This window comes from Zootoca vivipara, chromosome 16 (assembly GCF_965207765.1).
Source record: "Zootoca vivipara chromosome 16, rZooViv2.hap1.1, whole genome shotgun sequence".
Taxonomy (NCBI): Eukaryota; Metazoa; Chordata; class Lepidosauria; order Squamata; family Lacertidae; genus Zootoca; species Zootoca vivipara.
This window is the reverse complement of record NC_142599.1, coordinates 24,488,732-24,511,274: the sequence shown is the minus strand read 5'-3', so window position 1 is coordinate 24,511,274 and position 22,543 is coordinate 24,488,732. Positions and strand designations below refer to the sequence as shown.

Here is a 22,543-nt window from a genome sequence, read left to right as displayed (position 1 = left end):
GTTAGCCCTGACTCCAAACCATTAAAAACAACAACAACTTGTATTTGAACTTATATCCTTTCCACAGAGAAAAGGGGATATATGTTTTTGCACTTGGTGATACTTTGTTGTTTCTGGTACTTAAAAAAAACATATTCTGTAAATGGGGAGAGGAGAGTTCCTCCATGCCTGGGAATACGTCCTTGTACATGAATCACATTGTTTTAGCTACATAAGCTTGCCTAGGATTGCTAGGTATTTTGTGGAAGTGAGAAGTGTTTTCTAAAAGGAAGCTGGATTTCAGTGGAAGAAAATGGTGGAAGATGCAGCTGCTCCGGCCTAGCAAGAAGTAGGAGAGGCTCTGGCTTGTTTTGTTTTGTTTTATTTTATTGCCTTCCACTTGCCTTGGCATTTTTTGGTAAGAATGAGTCACATCCACTGGCTTTGTGAATTGGCCCCTGTCCTGATCCTCTGCACTCTGAATTCACAGGGGAGATCTGGGAAGCAGATGGATGGGAAGGGTCATGGCTAGGAGGAAAGTGTGGCATTGGGTGGGGTGACTTGAAACCCAGATAAGGAGACAGACAGACAGAAAGACAGACAGACAGACAGACAGACAGACAGACAGACAGAGAACAAGAAGAGAGAGCAACGTTTGCTCTCTTATTTATTGAAAGTTGAATCCATCTTAGATGGAAACTGAACGAGAGAAGGCCAGAGCTAAAACCTGTTTTCCGTTACACAGTGGAACAGTTTGTATTCTGTGGCTTTGGCACATGGCCTCTTTTTCTTTCTTTCTTTCTTTCCTTCTTTCCTTCATTCTTTCCCTGTCCCATTTTTTTTACAAGCATGCATGTCCCATAGTCCATCTAATTCCTAATGACTTTGCTGTCCCATTTTACTGCAGACAGAGTGTGTGTGTGTGTGTGTGTCCCTTCCAGCTGTGTTCCAAAGAACTGTTCTCTTCATCTGCCAAGGGCAGTTTGCCGAAATCCTCAATCCTCCAGCACGTTGTAAACATACGCAACCATCTCTCCATGTAAACATCATGCTCATTTTTCAGCTGTATTTTTAATCAGTATGATCTGCACATATATCAAAAGGGACTGATAATATTTCTATACAATCAGCCCATGGGGGCGCCATCTTGTGGTCTTTGGCCACTCGAGGCAATCGCCTCACCTTGCTTCCTGGGAGAGCTGGCTCTGATACAGTGGTACCCCTGGTTACAAACTTAATTCGTTCCGGAGGTTCGTTCTTAAGCTGAAACTGTTCTTATCCTGAGGCACGCTTTTGCTAATGGGGCCTCCCGCTGCGCGTGCACCTCAATTTCAGTTTGCATCCTGGGGCAAAGTTCACAACTAGGAGCAGTTACTTCCGGGTTAGCAGAGCTTGTAACCTGAAGCTTTCGTAACCAGAGGTACCACTGTATTTATCCATATCTGGACCAGTTGTAATAGGCAGGCAGGCAAGTGGAGGGCAGACAGGGTGATACTAGAGCTGTGTCCCATTTGCCTTCATGGGCAGCCTCCACTGTCTGAACTCCAGTGAACTCCCAAGGGTGCCTCCATCTAAAGGGATCAAAGTGAATGGTGATGGGAAAGAGACCTTTTCCTGGTCTGAGGGAAGCTGCCAAGTCAGAGAAGACAACACATTAGGAAGAACTTTCTGACACAGTAAGAGCTGTTCGACAGTGGAACAGAATACCTCAGACTACTCTCCTTTATTGGGTTTTTAAATAATAATAATAATAATAATAATAATAATAATAATAATAATAATAATATATTTATGCCCTGCCCTCCCTGGCCAGGGCCAGGGCTCAGGGCAACTAACACCAAATATAAATTACAATAAAACGTAATAGGAAACAAAACAACAAAACAAAAAACAACAAAAACAGTTAATTAAAATATGGCTTAAAATTCAGCTTAAAATGCAGCCTCATTTCAGTAATAGCCCATAAATCAATACCATAAAGGGTGGAAACATCATTAAAAAAATTCCTTCAGTAGCACCTTAAAGACCAACTAAGTTTTATTTTGGTATGAGCTTTTGTGTGCATGCACACTTCATCAGATACACTGAAACAGAAGAAACCAGACCCTTATGTATATTCAGAGGGTGGGGGTGGGGTGATGGGAATGGGTGATGGGCTGATAGGAGTGGTAAACCTGTTGATGACTGTTAATGACTGCAATTGGTCTTGCGGGGGGGGGAAGCAAGGGCTGAGGTGCTAAGGAAAGCTTGATCATGTATAATGAGATAAGAATCCTATGTCTCTGTTCATTCCAGGTGGCTCCATGGTTTTAAGCTTGCTAATGAGTTGCAATTCAGCAACTTCTCTTTCCAGTTTGTTTCTGAAATTTTTCTGTAATAAAACAGCTGCTTTGAGATCTTGTATAGAATGTCCTGGGAGATTGAAGTGTTCTCCTACTGGTTTCTTTGTCTTGTGATTCCTGATGTCAGATTTATGTCCATTTATCCTTTGGCGTAGGGTTTGGCCTGTTTGTCCAATATAGAGAGCTGAAGGGCACTGTTGGCATTTGATGGCATAGAAGATGAGCAATTAAATAGTCCTGAGATGGTATGTTGGATGTTGTTGGGGCCAGTAATGGTGTTGTCCGGGTGTATGTGGCAGCAAAGTTGGCATCTGGGTTTATTGCAGGCTCTGGTACCAGTGTCCATGTTAAGTCTGGTGGTTGTATTATTGTGGGTGAGGAGTTGTTTAAGATTGGGTGGCTGTCTGTAGACAATGAAAGGTCTTCCTCCCAGAGCTTGAGAAAGAGAGCTGTCATTGTCCAGGAGAGGTTGTAGATCTCTGATGATGCGTTGTACTGTTTTAACTTGGGAAACATCAGATATTCACCCGAGCCAGCTATCCATGCTGGTCCTACATGGGCCAGCAAAAAGGCCAAGGGAAAATTTATATACCAAATCCTATATAAGGAGTCAGAGTGAGTCAAAGCCAAAGGCCAGGCGGAACAGCTCTGCCTTGCAGGCCCTGTGGAAAGATGTCAAATCCCACAGGGCCCTGGTCTCTTGTGACAGAGCATTCCACCAAGTCGGGCCAGTGCTGAAAAGGCCCTGGCCCTAGTTGAGACCAAATTAACCTTGAGGCTCGAGACCTCCAAAGTGTTGTTATTTTTGGACCTTAAGGTCATCCACAGGGCATACTAGGAGAGGTGGTCCCATAGGTACGAGGGTCCTAGGCCGCATAGGGCTTTAAAGGTCTAAAACAGCACCTTAAACCTGACCCTGTACTCCACCGGGAGCCACCGGGAGCCAGTGCAGCTGGTAAAGCACTGGATGAATGTGATCCCGTGGCAAGGACCCTGTAAGGAGCCTCGCTGCAGCATTCTGCACCCACTGAAGTTTCTGGCTCAGCTTCAAGGGCAGCCCCACGTGGAGCGAGTTACAATAATCAAGCCTGGAGGTGACCGTCGCATGGATCACTGTGGCCAGATCAGGGTGAGAAAGGTAAGGCAGAAGTTGGATGGCCACCTGTTAGAGGTTCTTTACCTATGATTCCTGCAATGCAGGAATGAGAATAGATGACCGCTGAGCTTTCTTCCAACTCTACAATGCTATGATTCTAACATTGTTCTAGGAATCTAGGTGGGCCAGCAACCTTGTCTGGTGCAGGGCTACTTCCCCTGCTCTGAAATTCAGAAGCAGATCCTCCGGAGGCAAACTCCAAAGAGACTTCCTACTTTGACAAAGCAAAGCGCTGGTTTCTTTCAAGCCCTCTAATTTTATTTTAATTACTCCAGATCATCAGTTCCTGTCTGAATCTGCAGCTCTGGCTTGTCCCCCCCCCCCAGAAGACAATGGCAGATGAGAGCACCCTGGCAGGGCTTTTCAATCCTAACTGCTTTGGTTCCACCGGCCCTGTCTGCAAACATGCTTCATCGTTCCAGACTCAAGACAGACACTGTTGTCAGTGCAAACAAGGGGATCCCAAACCCCTCTTGCCTGGAATGTTCTTTGATTTGGCTAGAAAAGCAAAATGGGCCTGATTCCAAGCAGTTTCCAATCCTGGTGAAAACCTGTTCATACCTGAATGGTGAAGTCGAGTGCTTCCTGAGCCAACTTTTCCATCCCATGTTAGGTATTCCACCTGGCAGGAGCTGGCAAGATCCACAAAGCTGTTGCATAATCCATGCTTTCTGTGCTGTGGCTTGTGTGTGCTGGGACTTGAACAAGGAGAATGGGCGCCATGTGGTGGTTGAAAGCATCAGCTGTGGTGGTTGAAAGCATCAGCTGTGAGCCAGGAAGCTGCTGATTAGGAACATAGTCAGAGTCAGACCATTGGTCTGTCTAGCTCAATATTCTTGACATTGACCACTAGCAACTCTCCAGTGTCTCTCCTAGCCCTACCTGAAGATGGCTGTGGCTTGAACATGGGACCTTTTGCATGCAAAACAGATGCTCTACCATTGAGTTACGGTGTGCTCCATAAACTTAAAGTAAGACCTTATGTTTCCAAATGAAGGACCAAATTAAATAGGCAGCTGCCTTATGCAGAGGCAGGCTGTTGACCTACCTAGCTCAGGGGAAACCCAGCCAGATGGGCGGGGTATAAATATTATTATTATTATTATTATTATTATTATTATTATTATTATTATTATGTTGACACTGATTTGCAGCAGCTCTCCAGAGGGTTCCTTCTCAGCTCTTCCTGGATATGCCAGGGTTGAACCTGAGACTTTTTGCACGCAAAACATGGGCTCAACCATTCAGTCATGACCTTGCTCCAGATGCATATGCTGTGCATATATTAGTGAAAATATATACTTACAGAAATGTGATATAGTAGGGGAAAGTGCATACAAAAATACAGTGGAACCTTGGTTGTCGAACGTTTAGGAAGTCGAACGTTTCGACTTTCGAACACCGACAACTCAAAAGTGAATGCTTCCATTTTCGAACACACCTCAGAAGTCGAATGGCTTCTGAGGCACCAGTGGCGGAGCTTCATGCTCCGGCACTGGGTGCGGAGAGCAAGCGGGGTAGGGCTGGTGCGTGGCACATGTTCTGGGGGGCGTGCCGTGCCGCCTGTAGTGGCGTTGCGCGCGTTCTGGGGGTGGGGACTGCCGCTCGCCCAGCGTGAGTGGGGGGGTAGCCACAATGGCACCCCACTGGGATTGCGCTGCCGGGGGGCGCTGCGCTCCCATCGCCCCCCTCTTCCTACGCCCCTGTGAGGCACATTTCTCCATTTCTTCAATGGGTTTTGTCAACCGGCAATATTGCGTCTCGGTTGTTGAACATTTTGGAAGTTGAACGGTCTTCTGGAACGGATTCCGTTCGACAACCGAGGTTCCACTGTATGTATATCAGGATAAATTCGCACCCGAGTGATGATGAATTTTTATCTTGACTTTAGATGGGGGTGGGGGAAGTGTGTGGAAATGTGGAGAACTTCTTTTAAGACTAGAAAAAGAAGAAACTGAGAGAAACTGAAATTGGCAGGTTCACCCACCCTTCTAACCACGGGGATTCCAGTTATTCAGAACAAACCCCAGAGTGCGCAAGACCTGCTGCCAGTCCACCTCTGCAACCCTCCACATTGACTCAACCTGGTTGGGCACAGAGCTCTGCCCATGAGCTGTCCTTCCACTCCTGGCAAGGCTCTGCGGAGATGTGGCTTCTTTTTGGGGGGCGGGCATATTTGGGGAAAGTTTTCGAAAGTTGCAGAGAGGACGCTGAAAGAGTGGAGTCTGAGACTGGTTATGTAGGGAGGAGGAAAACGGTGTCTGCTCATTGAGAACTGGTGACTCACTCCTGCCATGAGTGAGATATATTAGATTACTCGTTCATAAAAGGTTGTGTGTGTGTGTGTGCATGTCTCCATGGCAACAGAATGAGTCACTCCCGTGCTGCCGGGAAACCAGATGTGGGTTCCCCCTTTATTTTTAATTAAGGTTCGGAAGGGATGTTTGGTCTCCTTGTTAGCAGCCTGGTTGATAGGTCTGCTTTAGCAGCAGAAGGAGACGATAGTGTGGGCTGTACCATTACAGGCTGCTGAGGTGGGGGTGGGTGCATCATTTTTTTAATGCTCTCCCTTGGGGGTTTTTGGGGTTATTTTACACAACCCAGCAGCTACCGTTTCCAGCAAGTAAAAAAATATTAACACACCAGGAAGTAAAGGTTTTTAGGTTAAGCCAGACTCCTCTGCTAGTTTTTTGCTTTTCTTGCAGGGTTTTTGTTTGTTTGTTCTGCACAGTATGAATGAGTTAAAAAGAGAGAGAATGATCCCCTGCCACAGGCAGCCTGAAGTGGTACAGCCCTGCCATGCCACAGCTCTACCATCTAATTCTGTTGCAACGTGTAGACTCAGCCACACCTTGGAACTGCTCAGGCTCAGTTTTATTTATTTTATTTTTATTTGATTCATGACATTTATACACCGCTCGATTGCTTAAAAAAAAACACCACAAGGTGGTCTACGAAAAAGAATAAAATTATCAGCGAAAAAAGTTAAAACAATCAGTGGTAAGGTAAAAACAGATTAAAACACATGCAAGCATTCTACATATCTGAGTAGGCTTGTTTTAACAAAAAAAGGGGTTTTAGCACGTGCCCGAAACAGTACAATGATGTCAAGAGGCAGGGAGTTCCAAAGTGTAGGAGCTGCCACTGTAAAAGATAGAAAGAGATAGAAATAAGGATATGTTTACAACATCCCTCTTATTATATGAAGGCTATTTGACCACACACACAGGGGCACCAACCCCAGGGAGCCCTGTGGGCCCAGGCACCCACAAAACATTTTCTATGGGTGCCCGGCCTCACTCCGCCGCTGTGCACCTGCCTCTGGTTATTCTCACAGTGGCCAACCAGATGCCTGCGGGAAACCTACAAGCAGGATCCGAGCACAAGAGCCCTCTCCTGTCCTGTGGCTTCCAGCGACTAGTATTCAGAAGCATTGCTGCCTCTGACCATGGGGACAGAGCATAGCCATTGTGGCTGGTAGCCATTGATAGTCTTATCCTCCTCCATAAATTTCCCTTGTCTTTTAAAGCCATCCATGTTGGTGGCCACTCCTGCCTCCTGTGGGAACAAGCTCCATAGCTTAGTTATGTACTGTCCTTTATTTTATCTGTCCTGAATCCTCCTATAATTCAGCTTCACTGGATGTTCAATAATAATAATAATAATAATAATAATAATAATAATATAATGATACCTCGGTTTAAGTACACAATTGGTTCTGGAAGTCTGTACTTAACCTGAAGCGAACTTTCCCATTGAAAGTAATGGAAAGTGGATTAATCCGTTCCAAACGGGTCCGCGGAGTACTTAAACTGAAAGTACTCAAACCGAAGCGTACTGAAACGGAGGTATGACTATAATAGTCTTATGAGAGAGGGAGAAAAAGCTTTCTCCATCCACTTTCTCCATACCATGCAGAATTGTATCAGATTCTATCATTGTCACCTCTTATAGTACTTGCCTTTTTCTCTAAACGAAAATGTCCAAAATTGCTGAGTATATAGCCCTTGCAAAGTACTGTAACTAAAAAGAAAGAACAAAAGCAAAGAGTTGGTGAAACCAGCGCATTTTCAGAAAGGCGAGTCCTGTAGATGTGACTGGCATGTTAGCCTACACCAGTGGCAGCCGATATGGTACCCTCCAAATATCACTGGAATGCAGCCTCCACCGTCTCTGACCTTTGACCAGGCTTGCTGGGGCTGATGGGAGTTGGAGTCCAACACCATCTGGAGCAAACTATGTGGGTTACACACATTCCTGCTTTTTCAAAATAAAAAAATCCCTTCAGTAGAACCTTAAAAGACCAACTAAGTTTTTATTTTGGTATGAGCTTTCGTGTGCATGCACACTTCGTCAGATACACTGAATCTGACGAAGTGTATCAGATAAGATACACTTATCTGACGAAGTGTACATGCACACGAAAGGCAAGAAGCAAATTGAAGTTGGGGTGTGACCAGTGTTTCTCCCGCCCCTAAAAATGTTTAGGGGCACTCTCATTTTCCTACTCATATTGAAATACTGCCCCTCAATGAGGCCAAACTTAGAGTCACAAAATGTTTAGGGGTATGCGTCCCCCTGTATTCCCCCCCCCCAGAAAAAAAGCACTGGGTGTGGCAACAGATACTGACCTTTGAAATGCCACCACACTCTTGACAAACCAAGGAGTTTGCCAAGTGTCTTTATGAAATATGGTTTATTTACAACCTGAAGCCTTCAGTGGAAGGGAGTACGGAACATTGCACCTGAAAAGTGTCTCTTTTTACATCTCCCATTGCTCCAGCTGGCTTGGGTCCAGAGCAGAGGTCAGCCATGTTGCAGCCTCTCCCAGCCAACCTGCATTGGGTGCGGTCTGCTCCCTCCTCCTCCTTCTCGGAAGCCTTTTCAGAAAACAACTCTTCCCTTTCTAATTTCAGCACCACCACCCCACTGTAAACCTTCATTTCAAAAGCCTCCTGCAAAAGGCACTTTTTCCTGTGGTGACATCACGCCCACTGTAACCCTGGCAAACTCCTCCCCCCCCATTCCTTCTGTATACAGTATACACTAAGTATTATTTACATTGTCAAATTGCCCTTAATGGCCCAATGCTCTACTCTCTTTGTCTCTTAAGGGGCTCCTCTATCTTCTGATCTAAACAAAACAAAACAAAAAATGGCATAGCCTTTATTTTTATGCTGTGACTGGCATCTTCCCTTAATACAGTGGAACCTTGGTTCTTGAACAGCTTAGTTGACGAACAAATTGGCTCCCGAACACCGAAAACCCAGAAGTAAGTGTTCCGGTTTTCAAATTTTTTGTTGGAAGCAGAACGTCCGATGCAGCTGTCAGCTATTGTTTCCGGGGTGCCTGCGCCAATTGGAAGCCACTCCTTGGTTTTTGAACATTTCTGGAGTCGAACAGACTTCCCAAACGAATTAAGTTCGAGAACCGAGGTTCCACTGTACTCAGAACATTAGCTAAATTATGACATTTGCTAATTTTAGATTTTAGGAGGATCTGCCACCACCCCAGCTCATAATATCACCCTCCTCTTAGAAAACGTGCATCTGACCATGCAAAATCCATAAGAATATCCTATAGAAAAATAACAGAAAAAGTTAATGGGAGCACATTTCTTGTAACTCAGCACAGTGCCGATTGCTTTCGACCATCTCTAGTTCCTCAGGAATCCCCCAGGCCTCCACCTCCTCCTTCCTTCTGGGTGCATACTCCAATCAAATCTGCATTTCAAAGACATTTTTCACACACGATGATTATCTGAACAATTCTAACAACAACAAATCATTCACCAGTTCCCAGCACCAGAAACATGTAGAAAGCACAAATTAACAGCATTTATCTTACAGGAAAGATCCCTGCAGGAAAAATAAGCAATATTTGAAAATAGACCTAAACTTCTCTCGCTCCCCAGCAAGCCAGCTGCCTGCATGGTTGTGTGCCTTGGGGTTTCACAGAGTTATTCTTTGTGAGCGAATCACACAGTTACACAGGGTTGTTTGTGGCATTCTCAGAAAGTTGTCACTTCAAGCAAGTTAAGCAGTTTTTCTGGAGCTCAAAAATCACAGGTTCAGTCTGTCTATTACTTTTTGGCCTTTCCGAGTGTTGTGGGTCAGAACCTCCAACCCCCCACCCCCACCTCACCCCCCAAACAGCCTCTGCAGCCACTTCAAGACATAATTTCAGGATCCCATCTGTTTCCTCTCTGGTACATTGGAGAGCCCTTTCGTTTCTCTGCCCTTTGGCCCAGTCCACTTCATCTCCTGCCCCCAAACTCCAAATCAGAATCTTGCCACCAGGCTTTCATCTGGTGGTTTCACACTTCAGAATTCACTGGCATGCTCCACCCAAATTGGGGGCCAGAAATCCCCCTCTTTGCTAACTCCCAGCATCTCTGGAACGCTTTATGGAGCTAAACAAGGGCACGTAACCCTCCCAGTAATTCTTGCTCCCCAATCCCACAAGACTTTGGGTGACCCTGGCTGTTGCCCCCAGCATTGCAACTGCTCCCCCATCCCACCAGGCCATATTGGGGCACGCAAGGGGCGAAATTACTGGTGACCTTCATCTCACCCAACCCAACAGGAGCCTTCTGCACTTCTGATGCACACAGAAACACCTCTTCTTGGCGCTTTCCTTGCATGTTCTCCCCACTGCAGGAAACATTGCCAGACCGCTTTCTTCCTCCATCACAAAGCAGGAGCCTGTGGCCCCCCTGTTTTCTCCTTCGGTGAACAAGAAACCACCGTCTCTTCCATGGGTACACAGGAAACTTCTGCCTTCCTTGCAGGACAGGTGCTGGCTTTTCCCTCCACCTCTCAGGAACAATTTCCAATCCTGCAAGAGCTGACTCCATAACTCCAGGCCGTTCATCCTGCTGCAAGGCTCCCTCGCCTCCAGCTACTGACTTGCGATCCAAGCCCCACCACAGCTACACCCCTGGGTCATTTCCAGCCCCTTGCAGCACTTCACCAGGTGGGCCTCCCGCCCGCACTGGGGGTCACACTTTTCTCCCCAAGGAGACTTTCCATTTACTCTGCTTGCAAGCTCTTCACCCGCTGCACTAACAGATGGAGTTGCTGCTGGATCATTGTGTCAAACAGCTGGCTCCACTCTCTCAAGTTGCTTGCTCTGCTGCCCCTTCAACAGCTTTAGCTGTTCAAGGAGTGTTGCTGTTCCTCCCTCCATTTTGACTCCAGACACTCTTTGCTTGCAGGCTTTTTCTGCCTGAAAACACAGATCCCACACCTGACACCAGTGTTACTGCCCACCCCAATCTCTGCTGAGCGGTGCATGGAATTCCAGGGCTCTTGGTACTTAACCAGGGTTTGTTATCCCTTTGGAAAATTAAGGCACAACAGAGGCTATAGTGTCTTTATGGAATATGGTACTTTGTTCCATGTTGGCCTACTTTATTTGTCTCTTAATGACACCTCTGTCATCCAATCTCCCTGAGCAGTAAAACCGGCATATGCATCTTCCCTTAATACTCCAAATATTAGAAATTATATATATATATATAATGTCCAGTAGCACCTTAGAGACCAACTAAGTTTGTTCTTGGTATGAGCTTTCATGTGCATGCCCACTTATTCAGATATATGTGTGTGTGTGTGTGTGTGTGTGTGTGTGTGTGTGTGTATTTCTACTGTGTCAGACCAACATGGCTACCTACCTGAATCTCGAACTCCAAATATTACAACATTTACTAATTTAAGGGGATCTGCTCCCTGCCCCCAAACTCATAACATCACCATCCATGCACTTTTTTTTTTTAGTGAACATTCCCTAGTAGTTGTTGACACAGATTTATATGGTGCTTTTGGCCATCAATTGTTCAACTTGTTCAACTTACCCTTTTCAATGTTCGTAACACACTTTAATTCCCACCAGCTGTTTAGATTTAGTTGGTTGGGGGCAAACTTGATTCTCAGCAAGGGTTTTGTATAAGAAGGAAATTAATCCAAGCTTGTTTCTGCAGCTCCAGAGGAGAGGACCTGAACCAATGGATTCATAGAATCATAGAGTTGGAAGAGACCACAAGGGCCATCCAGTCCAACCCCCTGCCAAGCAGGAAACAAGATCTCCAAAGAAGGAGACTCCACCACACTCCTTGGCAGCAAATTACAAGAAGGGAGATTCTGAGTAAATGTTAGGATACGGCTGCCATATGTCCGAATTTTCCCAGACATCACTGTGATTTCAAAGGCGGAATTGATGTTTTTACTTTTGGAAATATGGCAACCCTACGTTAGGTGGTGGACTCTCTTTCATTTGCCAGGGATTCTTTAGCTCAGGCATCCCCAAACTTCGGCCCTCCAGATGTTTTGGACTACAATTCCCATCATCTCTGACCACTGGTCCTGTTAGCTAGGGATCATGGGAGTTGTAGGCCAAAACATATGGAGGGCCGCAGTTTGGGGATGCCTGCTTTAGCTGCATTGCAGGGGGTTGGGCTCGATGACCCTTGGGGTACCTTCCAGCTCTACAAGTCTATGATTTTATTATTCTAACTCTTCAAAGCACCTTATTCCCAGAACTGTAATTCAGAGGAACGATCTAGCTGGCTGGATTGGAAACCCAACAGTATGATTTCCAAATGTCACTGTTTACTAGTGAAATAAGAATAAAAATGGGGTCTCTTCAAGGCGTTCAGCTTCTTAAGGAAGACTGGACCTTCGGAGAAAGCGTACCTTTTAAGGCTCAAACCGGTCAGGAAATGAACAGAGACCAGACCAGGATATACAAAAGAAAAGCTGCTATAAGCCTGATCTTTATTAAAGCTGTTGCAACAGGGTGCTCCCTCACACACAGAGGGGGGGGAGGGACCCAGGACAAAGGTGTGCAAGCCCTTATATAGACATTTTAAATGCCCCGTCCTGGAGCCCAAGACCACCAGCCAGATACATCATACCTACATCACAGAAGAGACAGTCTACAACAGAAAACCTGTCTTCCAGGTTATCTGAGAATGATAACTGATTACATTATTTGGGCAGTCTGGCGATTCCTTTGTAATGCTAAATACTCAGTTTCTGAGTCCAGGTCACAGGCTCACCCTATTCATATCTTAAATGTGCCCTTAAGACAGGATTTGTGAAAGAGACCAGTGGCGTAGGAAGCCGCTTTGGTGCCCGGAGTGGCAAACATGACGCGAACCTGGGGGCAGGGCGTCACTACGTAGCGCGCATGCGCAGCGTCGCTACGTACGACGTATGCGTCACTACGACGCATCCGTTGCTACGTAGTGACGCTGCACATGTGTGCTACGTAGCGGGGTACCAGCACCACCACTCGCGCTGCCCCCCAAAAGACGGAGCTAGGAGCGGCCCGCCCCCTCCGCCCCCCCTTGCTACACCCCTGAAAGAGACAATGGGTAGATTTCCCATTTCTTTCAACGTTGCAGAGAAATATTTGAGGTCATTTTGGGAGAGAGAAAATGGTTTCAGGAGTTTTCTGTGGGTTTCAGACATGTGGTTTACATATTTGTATGTGTTTACTTGGTACATTTATGAACATCTATTATAGATATATAAGACCTTAATTTTTTTATAACACTAGGGACAGTGCCTGGTAAATCATCTTGTTTCTTTTCCTTTGGGGGAAGGCCGGGTGAATGTTTTGCCAGACTTCCTCGCCATTCTTCATATTTTCACTTCTCTTTTCCTCAGATCTCAAATTAAATCTGTGAGGTGTGTGTATATATATACTTGAGCAGTGTTTTTGGATCCCTGCACCCAAAGCTGTGGATATGCTTGGAATCTGACTCCTTGTCGCAGCTTTATGTGGATGTAAGCTCCATTGAACCTAGTGAAACTGAATAGGCTCCATCTTCTGCCCTATACAGTACATTTATGGTACCACTTTAAGCAGCCATGTCTTCCCCCAAATAACCCAGGGAAATGTAGTTTGTTAAGGGTGCTGAGAGTTGCTAGGAGGTCCCTATTCCCCCCACAGAGCTATAATTTTCGGAGTGGTTTAATAACCAATTACTCTTCCCAGGAAATTATGGGAATTGTAGCTCAGTGAAGAGACTATTTCTCCCAAGCAAAGGCATATTTGCATACCAAAAGTATACTAGATGAATTATAATGATTTACCATCCCTACCCCACCCCGAAATCCTGGGAACTGTAGTTTAGTGAGTGTGCTGGCCTTTTCTATTACTGATTTGGGCCCCTTCAGAAAACTACAACTCCCAGGGGTCCCTGAGGAGAGGGAAAAGACTCTTAGACAAGTTAAACCAGCCCCATCTCTTGGGCACTGAGGACAAAGCGGTTTTAAAGCTTCACTTGCTCCCCCCCCCCGCCCCCACCAGTGCGCTCCAGTGCCAAAAAGCGCACAAGAGCATCCGAAGATGGCAGCCTCTCAAGGCTACCTATGCGCCAAGTGAGGAAAGGCAGAATCCTTTCGCACGGTTGACCCAGCGTGGACTGTCATTGGCTGCAGAATGGAAGGTGCTGCAATGAGAGAGTCCTGATAATTTGGAGCAAATTGTTCCAGCTGCGGGGGGGGGGGGGTCCAACTACAGTTAAAGCATCTCTCTCTCTCTCTCTCTCTCTCTCTCTCTCTCTCTCTCTCTCTCTCTCTCTCTCTCTCTCTCTCTCTCTCTCTCTCTCTCCCCCTCTCCCCCCCCCTTCCAGTCTCTGCCCTGCCAGCCTCTGAATCCTGGCTGCTGGGAACTGTATCCCTGTGACAGGTAAACTAAAGTTCCCAGGACTCTTGGGAGTGTTTTATGCATGGTGTGCGGCTGTAGCGTGGAGTCGACTTCACTTTCAGTAGTTGTTACTGGTCAGGGGTGGAGAAAGGGTTCTGGCCCTTTTAATGTGGAGAGATGAGAAACAAAAGCTTCTTAGCTCCTTTACGAGAGGGGTAAGTACACCGGCCCGCTCTCCCGGGGGTTTCCAGAAGTGCATCTATTTTGGAATTGTGGATCTGCTTTTGGGCCTGCAGTATAAAGTATTTTTTGGGCCTGCAGTATAAAGTATTTTTTTAAAAAAAAAATTAAAAAATTTTTTAGAGTCTGGGTTTCGCTGTGTTGCCCAGGTAAGGCTGCAGCGGCTATTCACAGGCGCGGTCCCACTACTGATCGGCACGGGAGTTTTGACCTGCTCCGTCTCCGACCTGGGCCGGTTCACCCCTCCTTGGGCAACATGGCGTGCCTCGGCTCCCCAGAGCTCGCCATATTGATGCCGAACTTAGTGCGGACACCCGATCGGCATAGCCCACAGCAGCCCCGAACTCCTGAGTTCAAGCGATCCGCCAGACTCAGCCTCCAGGAGTAGCTGGATTACAGGCACGCGCCACCGCGCCCGGCTAGTATAAAGTATTTTGTGTTTGCTTTTATTTTGGAGTGGGGAGATCCAGAGTAGCACTCCCCGCCAACCGTGCTGTCCTCTAGATATTTTGCACTTTGACTGGTTCGCCACCCCCTTTCAGTGCAAGACCTGCACCGTTTGCAATCCTGCTTCCCATACCCACACAGAAACAACTGGCCCTTGTTTATTTGTTGCATTCACCACACCGCACCTTTTTATTCTCCACGGAGATCGAGGGGGCGGACATGGTTCTCCACCTCCCACCTCCTCAATCCCCAACAACCCTGCGAAGTACCGTAGGCTAGGCTGAGAGCCGGCGACTGGGATCTTCCCTACGAATGGGGATTCGAACCCTGGCCTAGGTTGCAGGTCCGATCCCCATATTCCTGCATTGCAGGGGGTTGGACTAGATGGTGCTGCTCAGGGTCCCTTCCAACGAACCCAGCCTTTCTCAACCTTGGGTCCACATACGCTGTTGGTACTACCGCTCCTATCATCCCTGACCCATCTTCTCTGCTAGCTTGGGATGGTGGGCGCTGCATTCCGACGCCGTCTGAGAAAAGGCTGCTCTACGCGCACAGGCTCCTTGCTCTCTGGAACGTCGAAACACCCTGAGCGGAGGGGAAGGCAAAGCAGATCGGGAGGATGGAGACGGAAGAAGAAGGGAAGCATCAGAGAATGTGACAAAAACCCAGTCCTGGACCTGGACAGTTTTCCTTTAACTATGTAAATGAGGGGCTGGTGCTATTTGCCTAGCCCCTCCCCTCCTCTTTCCCTGCCTCCCCCGCCTTTTCCCAAAGCTATATGAGCTGCCCTCCAAGCCCGTGACTCAGACCGCCTGTCACTTGGAGAGCCGAGGTGAGGCCTGCGTTGGAATTCTACTGCTTCCTTCAGTGCCGCCGCCGCTACTTCCCTCGTCCTCCTCGTTCGCCGAACCCCCGCCTGCGCCATGGAGACCCCCGGCCAGAAGAGGAGCACCCGGAGCGGGGCGGGCTCGACCCCGCTCTCGCCCGCCCGCATCACCCGCCTGCAGGAGAAGGAGGATTTGCAGGAGCTGAACGACCGCCTGGCCATCTACATCGACAAAGTGCGCTCCCTCGAGTCCGAGAACGCCGGGCTCCGGCTGCGCATCACCGAGTCCGAGGAGGAGGTGAGCCGCGAGGTCACGGGCATCAAGTCGGCCTACGAGGCGGAGCTGGCCGACGCCCGCAAGACGCTCGACTCGGTGGCCAAGGAGCGGGCGCGCCTCCAGCTGGAGCTGAGCAAAGTCCGCGAGGAGTTCAAGGAGCTCAAGGCCAGGTAAGACGCCCGGGGAGGGGCTGGCTAGGTGCGCTCGCCCAGGGACTCGGGGTGTGGGTGGAGAGAACCCCCCCTTGGTCCAAACGGCGTTTTCTTCAGTCGTCCCCCCCAAGCCCCCCCAAAAACCCACCACCCACCTCTACACGATTTGGAGTAGTTAGGATTGCGTCAAAAGCGTAAGCCCAGTGAATGGTGGCCCGCAAGGATTTTGGGCAGGGACCAAGCGGGCATGGGAGCTGGCAGCCATCATATGAGCTGGGAGGGCAAAGAATGTCATTCTCCAGCTGGGAAGACTGCGACTCTGTTGTGGGCAGAGGAGAAGGAGGCATATTCTTCCCCAAGCCCACATTCAGTCTTGACAATGAACACTTTCTTTTGTGGGCAATTGGTTTTATTGTGTGGTTGGCATTGTGGTATCTGTCGCGGCTGCCTGGAATTCCCAGTTTGGCAGTGGAAAGTTTACCTCTGTGGTATGTGCCCAGCATATCTTATACAATAGTTGGATGGATCCCCCAAACTTAGAAAGGGAGCTTGGGGGCAAGGACCCCAGCTTTATTCTCCTTGACACTGTAGCTGTGTTCAGAATATCTTGGAGTAATCAGAATTTTTTAAAAACTGTCTTAAATTTCCACCAACGGCCTTCAAATTAATATTTTGTATCCATGTCCTGGTTTGGGGTGCATTGGGGAGCAAGCACAGTGGATGGCTTTGGTGCCGGCAATGAGACAACCCACAAATAGTCTCCATTAAGACTGCATAAGTTGCCCTCTCCTTGTGTTGACCAGATTAAGGGGTCCTCAGTGTGGTGCTCTCCAGATATTTGACCAGCTCCCGTCAGCCCCAGTCAGCATGGCTAGTGGAGAGGAACAATGGGCGTTCTAGTCCAAGAACATTTGGAGGGCACCACATTGCCTACTCCATTGAAATGAATGGGCCGGGCTAAGGTGGCTCCATAAATTTCTGTGGGTTCACTCTGAGTAAGGCTTGGTTGAAAACAACTCAAGCTGGCTTAAAACACACCTGGGTCATTTGTTTTTTCAATTTGGAGCCAAGCTGGTTTGGGGAGAAAGTGCATTAAAATGCAATATTTCACAAGAAACGTCAGGATAGATATGGATTGTGGCTTGTGTTGTGTGCACGCCACTTCCCTTACCAGCAGCTAGGAGCGCATTGAGTGCAGACTTGAATGGGAGTGTGTATACACAGCTTAGTCTACACTCCAAATTGGGCAAGGACTATTTGTGTATGTGGCTGTCTCATGAATTGCCTGAGTGGTTTGCCAAAAGCCTCTGTGTGGCAGATCACCGTTGAGTTTGGGGTGCCCAGGAAGTGTCAGCAAGCTCTTGGGGCAGACTGAGAGATAGGTGCTTCTCTTATCAAGGCACAGCTTTCATTCTCTTGGAAGCTTCCCTGGGCCTCTAAGCTTAGCAAGTTTTCTCTTCAGTAGAACCAAACTACAGTACAGTATGTTTGCTGCTCTGCTGGTTGGAGAGGGGAACATTCTGTTCTGAAGTGCCCACCCCACCTATGATCACTTTTACTCAAGCTGAACCCTTTTCCATCCAGGGGTGCATTTGGTTTAACAAACTGCTTGCTGAATTAGCTCCCGTTCTGACCTTCATTGTCTCCCTTTTAGAATTTTCCTACGGAGCCTTTTCTGTGTTGGCTCAAATATTCCGTTCGGGTGTGGTGGAGGAATTATGTGATTACAGTATATGGTTTTTTTTCACTCCGCTCATCCTAATTTTCTGCAACTGGAATAAATTGTGCACATTGGGCAGATTGCGCCACATGCTTAGTTACTGTGCGTTGGCTGCATTTTTGTGGTGGGCCCGGGGTGGTGGTGGTGCGGAATGCATCTCCTCCGCATTTCTTAGGCATGTGCTGGAGAATGTGAGTTCAGACTTGCAGAGAAACAGGCTGTGCAGAGGGGAAGACCTGGTGGTCATAGCAAAGGAGCAGGAACTATAGCGAGTAGCAGTCCTTCCCCTCTGCTTCCTCGCCACCTCTAGTTTCTAAATAGTTTTTTGTGTTCCCTCAATTTTGTTAGTTTTTTTTTTGCTCTTGAACCAGAAGGACTAGGAACTTCAAAACTCAACATGGAGGTTTTTTGTTTTAAAGGAACTAAGGTGCAGCTGTAGTAACTGTGTTCTGCTCTGCATGGTTTGATAGTGCTGTGCTTGCATGCTGAACAACTGTAACCTCTTTCCCCCTGCCTTCCCTGGCCCTGCCAGTATTCAGCTTCAGGACGTAACTGAACTCTAATAGGCAGCAAGGAATCTGGAGGCTACAGCAGCCTTATGCCAAAGTCTGCAGGCCAGTTTCGTTTTTCCTACAGCTTTTGGCTTTGCTGTGGCTTCCTAGCCTTCTCTGTTGAGAAGCCTTAGAAGTGAGGGCGGGGGAGGTGAGTCGTTGGGTCCTTTCTGAGTAAATAGCAGAGTCCCTTTCCCATAAATAATGCCTTTTGCAGATGCCGCCCGCATGCAGCTCAGTTTTATATTTAACCTGCATGTGTCCCATTGCAGATCCCGCTTTAGATAACTTTGTGCTCATCTCAATGGCAATGCGAGCCTGTCTCCATTTAGATCCTGGGTCTGTTGTGCTATGTGTGGCAGAATCATTTGAAAAGTCTGCTGCACTAGGTGCTGAGCGGCTGCTCTTTATGTGGGCATTTTTTTGCGGGGTGTGTGTGTTGGACTACAACTCCCATCAGCCCCAGTCAGTGCAGCCATTGCAGCAGCAATGGGAGTTGTAGTTCCAGACATCTGGAGGGCACTAGCTGGGGAAGGCTGGTGAATCTGCCTTGCCTCAGATTACCTCTGAAGCACTCAGATGAACTTCCCAAATTGTGACTCAAGCTCCCTGGGTGGCCTTGCAGCCCAGACACACATGCTTTTAATTTTCACATCTAAGCCCCATTTATTTCAGAGGGGTTGCTCCCAGCTGTCTGTGCTCAGAGTTGCAGCCTTAGTTGGTCTTTAGCTCGGTCCCTAATCTGCCAAATTGGGATGATAGGCCAATATTTCTGTCCGATAAGGCTGTGGTGCAGCTTACTTAAAACAATGTCTGCAAATAATTTTACAGATTTGAAATGCACTGTGTGAATGACAACTGAAATATTATTATTATTATTATTAGCCAGAGATAGGGCAAGGAATGGTTTGCAGTTAATTCCACCCAAGTTGCCGCAGCACAAGGGTTTTTGCTGGCTTGTTTGCCTGCATAAACCCATGCTTTCTGGCCAAGCTTTTGTAAAGACCAGCCTGGTTATCTGGTGTCGATTCCTACTCACCCCAAGTGATTTAATATCCCTTACTGCAGAGCTTCCAGTGTGGTGTAGTGGTTAAGAGCGGTAGACTCATAATCTGGGGAACCGGGTTCGAGTCTCCGCTCCTCCACATGCAGGCAGCTGCTGGGTGACCTTGGGTTAGTCACACTTCTCTGAAGTCTCTCAGCCCCACCCACCTCACACACAGGGTGTCTGTTGTGGGGGAGGAGGGGAAAGGAGATTGTTAGCCGCTTTGAGACTCCTGCGGGTAGTGATAAAGCGGGATATCAAATCCAAACTCTTCTTCTTCTTCTTCTTCTTCTTCTTCTTCTTCTTCTTCTTCTTCTTCTTCTTCTTCTTCTTCTTCTTCTTCTTCTTCTTCTTCTTCCAAACTTTTCATATTGGTGACACGCATTTAGACATGCCTCATTTCGCCACACAGTAATTCAGTTTTACAAGCAAACCAGAGGTTAAACCAACCCCTTTCCAGCCCTGGGAGAAGCGCAGGGAGCATTCACACGACACACAGTTTGGAAAGCTCTGCCTTACTGCATGTTCACTTGAGACATAGGAGGTAGGGGCATTACAGGTGTGTCTTTTATTCTCCTCTGCCCCCAACCTGGTTGAAGATTCGTCAGGCATTGGTATGCTGCAGCTGAGATGATTCATACTGCAAGCCTCAGATTGTGGTTAGATACGGTAGCAGTTCGGTGTGTTCCATGGGGCGTCTAACCACGGTTGCCACTTCTTTAATATGCCCCTGTGCTTAACTACAATTTAACTACAATTTAACTAATGCAAAAGGAAAGAGTTGTTGTCAACTGCAGTTGCATGTTCTGTAGCTTTGCCTCTCTTCTGTAGGAGTAGACAAACTCAGAGCAGCAGGAAGGAAATATTTTTGGAAGTCCCGTCTAGCTGCCAGGTCTCTGCTTTGTCAGCCATTGTGCTGTGCCCCAGAAGTAGGCAGGCTTTGCAACCCACGTGTCGGGTCTTGACAACCGTGTGCTTTGTGCCACAAACAGCAGCACATGGGGCCCTTTTGCGTCTCCTCCCGTGGGGCGCTGGCTACCTGTCTTTCTGTTTTTGCAAGGCTGGTTGCAAAAGGTTTTCCTTTGCAATTAACCTGTTTGCCTGCCTGCCTTGTCCGACAGCTCGACAATACCAGTTGCCAGGGGAGGCAGCAAATGTTTTGAGACTGCAAACAAGAGGCAGTATGAGTCAGCCGAAGGGAAACTACAATCTTAATTCATTGATTTAGAAGGGCAAATAGAAATTCCCAGGCCGGGGGGGGGGGGAGCTAGACATTGCGTGAGGGTGAGGCGGATGGAGGGCCCCGCCTGTGGTTGGAAGCAAAGTCCTCTACCTTGCAAGCTGTTCCCCTTTTAGGAGTAGCTTTGCAAAGATCAAAGCACGCTGTGTGACGAAGTCTCCCCATCCGTAACAATTGTTTCCCCTTTAAACATATTGCTCGCCTTGGAGTCTCTAGAATTCTTAATTCACTAGATTTCAGTTCCTTTCTGTTTGTGCCTTCCACTCTGATGCTTGGTGGTTAATAATAATAATGGTAATAGTTTTGCATTGCACTTGCCCTGTCTCAGGAATGGATTTTCTCTCTTTTTGACTGGTCAGTGGATCCCCCTCGGGGTGACTTTTTAGTAGTTAGGGTGCCTTACTTGCATTGCATGCTAGGCCCCACAGAGTGCAACAGGGCATACAAGTAGGCATTCATTAATATCCAGGAGTTCATTAATCTGGAGGCTGGGTGGAAACAGCCACTTGGTATCTCAGCCACCCAGACTCGGCTTGCACCCTGGCAAGGCAACTATCAGCATTGTGCAGCTGGATTTCTTCTCTTAACCGTTGTCCGAACCTCTTGTTTGAAAGCAGAGAGGCAAAGAAATGGATCCCGCGGGTAGGAAGCCGGGTAGGATGTGGTCTGTCTCTTCGAGGCTGGAGTGTCCCTAGTTTCTGAAGCTTTTGTTAGCTTTCTCCAGCTTATCATTGTGACCATGAGAACCAGAAGCAAATACTGTACATCAGGGCTTGGCGACAAACATGTATTCTGGCATTCTCCATCAAGCAGCTGAGTGGAGAGGAGCCCACTTTAATTTTTCTTACCTTTTTGCTACTGCCAAATCAGTTGGGTCTTGGGGGTCTGCATCAGGCCTCCCTCCTAGGTGAGAGGTTAGTCACCCTTGCCATAATCAATAGCCCATCGTAACTTTGGTCATGTTGAAATACCCACCTGTGCCAGGGCGCAAATGGGAGACATCCGTCCCAATTAGAGTGCAGTGACAGATACACAGCGGATCATGCTAGTTTTTAACCTTTAATTTTTGACTCGGTTAAAAAAATGAGCTTCTTTGCAGCTCTTCCCTATAACAGCAAATAATCTCCCCAACTGTCTTGCTTACCTTAACACCACAATGCGCCACACACAGGCTTCCCCATTCCTGAATTCTTCCCTGCGGCCACACTGATCTTCATAGCTGCCAAGTTTTCCCTTTTCTCACGAGGAAGCCTATTCAGCATAAGGGAATTTCCCTTAAAAAAAGGGATAACTTGGCAGCTATGCTGATCTTCCACTTCCTTAAAGTAATTCCCACCCCTGCAACATTTCTTGACTGACCCTTCCTCTTTGGCGACATCACCATTCAGGCAGAATAGCCCCCTTGAGCAGTGGCTGGCGAAGGAGGTAACCAGGACTCCCAAACAGGCCAGTACAAGTAATATCTTGGCGAACCGCTTGCTGCCAGAGTTCTTGATTGCCTACAGAGTCAGACAGACAGCTCAGTTGCTTAGAGTGTGGTGCTGATAATGCCAAGGTTGCAGGTTCGATTCCCATACGGGGATCCCATACGGGCTGCATATTCCTGCATTGCAGGGGGTTGGACTAGATGATTCTCGGGGTCCCTTCCAACTGTACAATTCTGTGATCTATGATCTGTGCTGGAGGACTGTGTTCTTGGAGGACTTTTGTGGGCACGTCCAGGTATGAGCTACAAGAAAGGAATACAAGGAAGCGCCAAGCGTCCATAGGCTGAGCTGTCATTAGCTTGGAGAGAGGCCAGAGTTGCTGAGCAGGTTTGCTGCAGCAACAAAGCCCCTGTGGTTCTAAAGGAGCTTTGTAGTTAACTTGGTGGTGAGCAAAAATTGGTTCATGTATGCTCAGAGGCACTCTT

General features: G+C 47.6%; 1 protein-coding gene and 1 non-coding gene across 3 annotated transcripts in view; one reads left to right on the top strand and one right to left on the bottom strand.

Moving 5' to 3' along the window:
* Positions 1-14,493: 14,493 nt before the first annotated feature.
* LOC148683117 (signal recognition particle RNA) lies at positions 14,494-14,793 on the bottom strand. Its single transcript, XR_015947656.1, has one exon.
* An 832-nt stretch (positions 14,794-15,625) lies between these two features.
* The window catches only part of LMNA (lamin A/C), a 50,601-nt gene continuing 43,683 nt past the window's right edge, over positions 15,626-22,543 (top strand). For both annotated transcript variants that reach the window (XM_035097758.3, XM_035097759.3), the window contains exon 1: positions 15,626-16,093. In XM_035097758.3, coding sequence (XP_034953649.1) covers positions 15,744-16,093 — 350 coding nt within the window. In that variant the 5' untranslated portion in view covers positions 15,626-15,743. The remainder of the gene's footprint in view (positions 16,094-22,543) is intronic.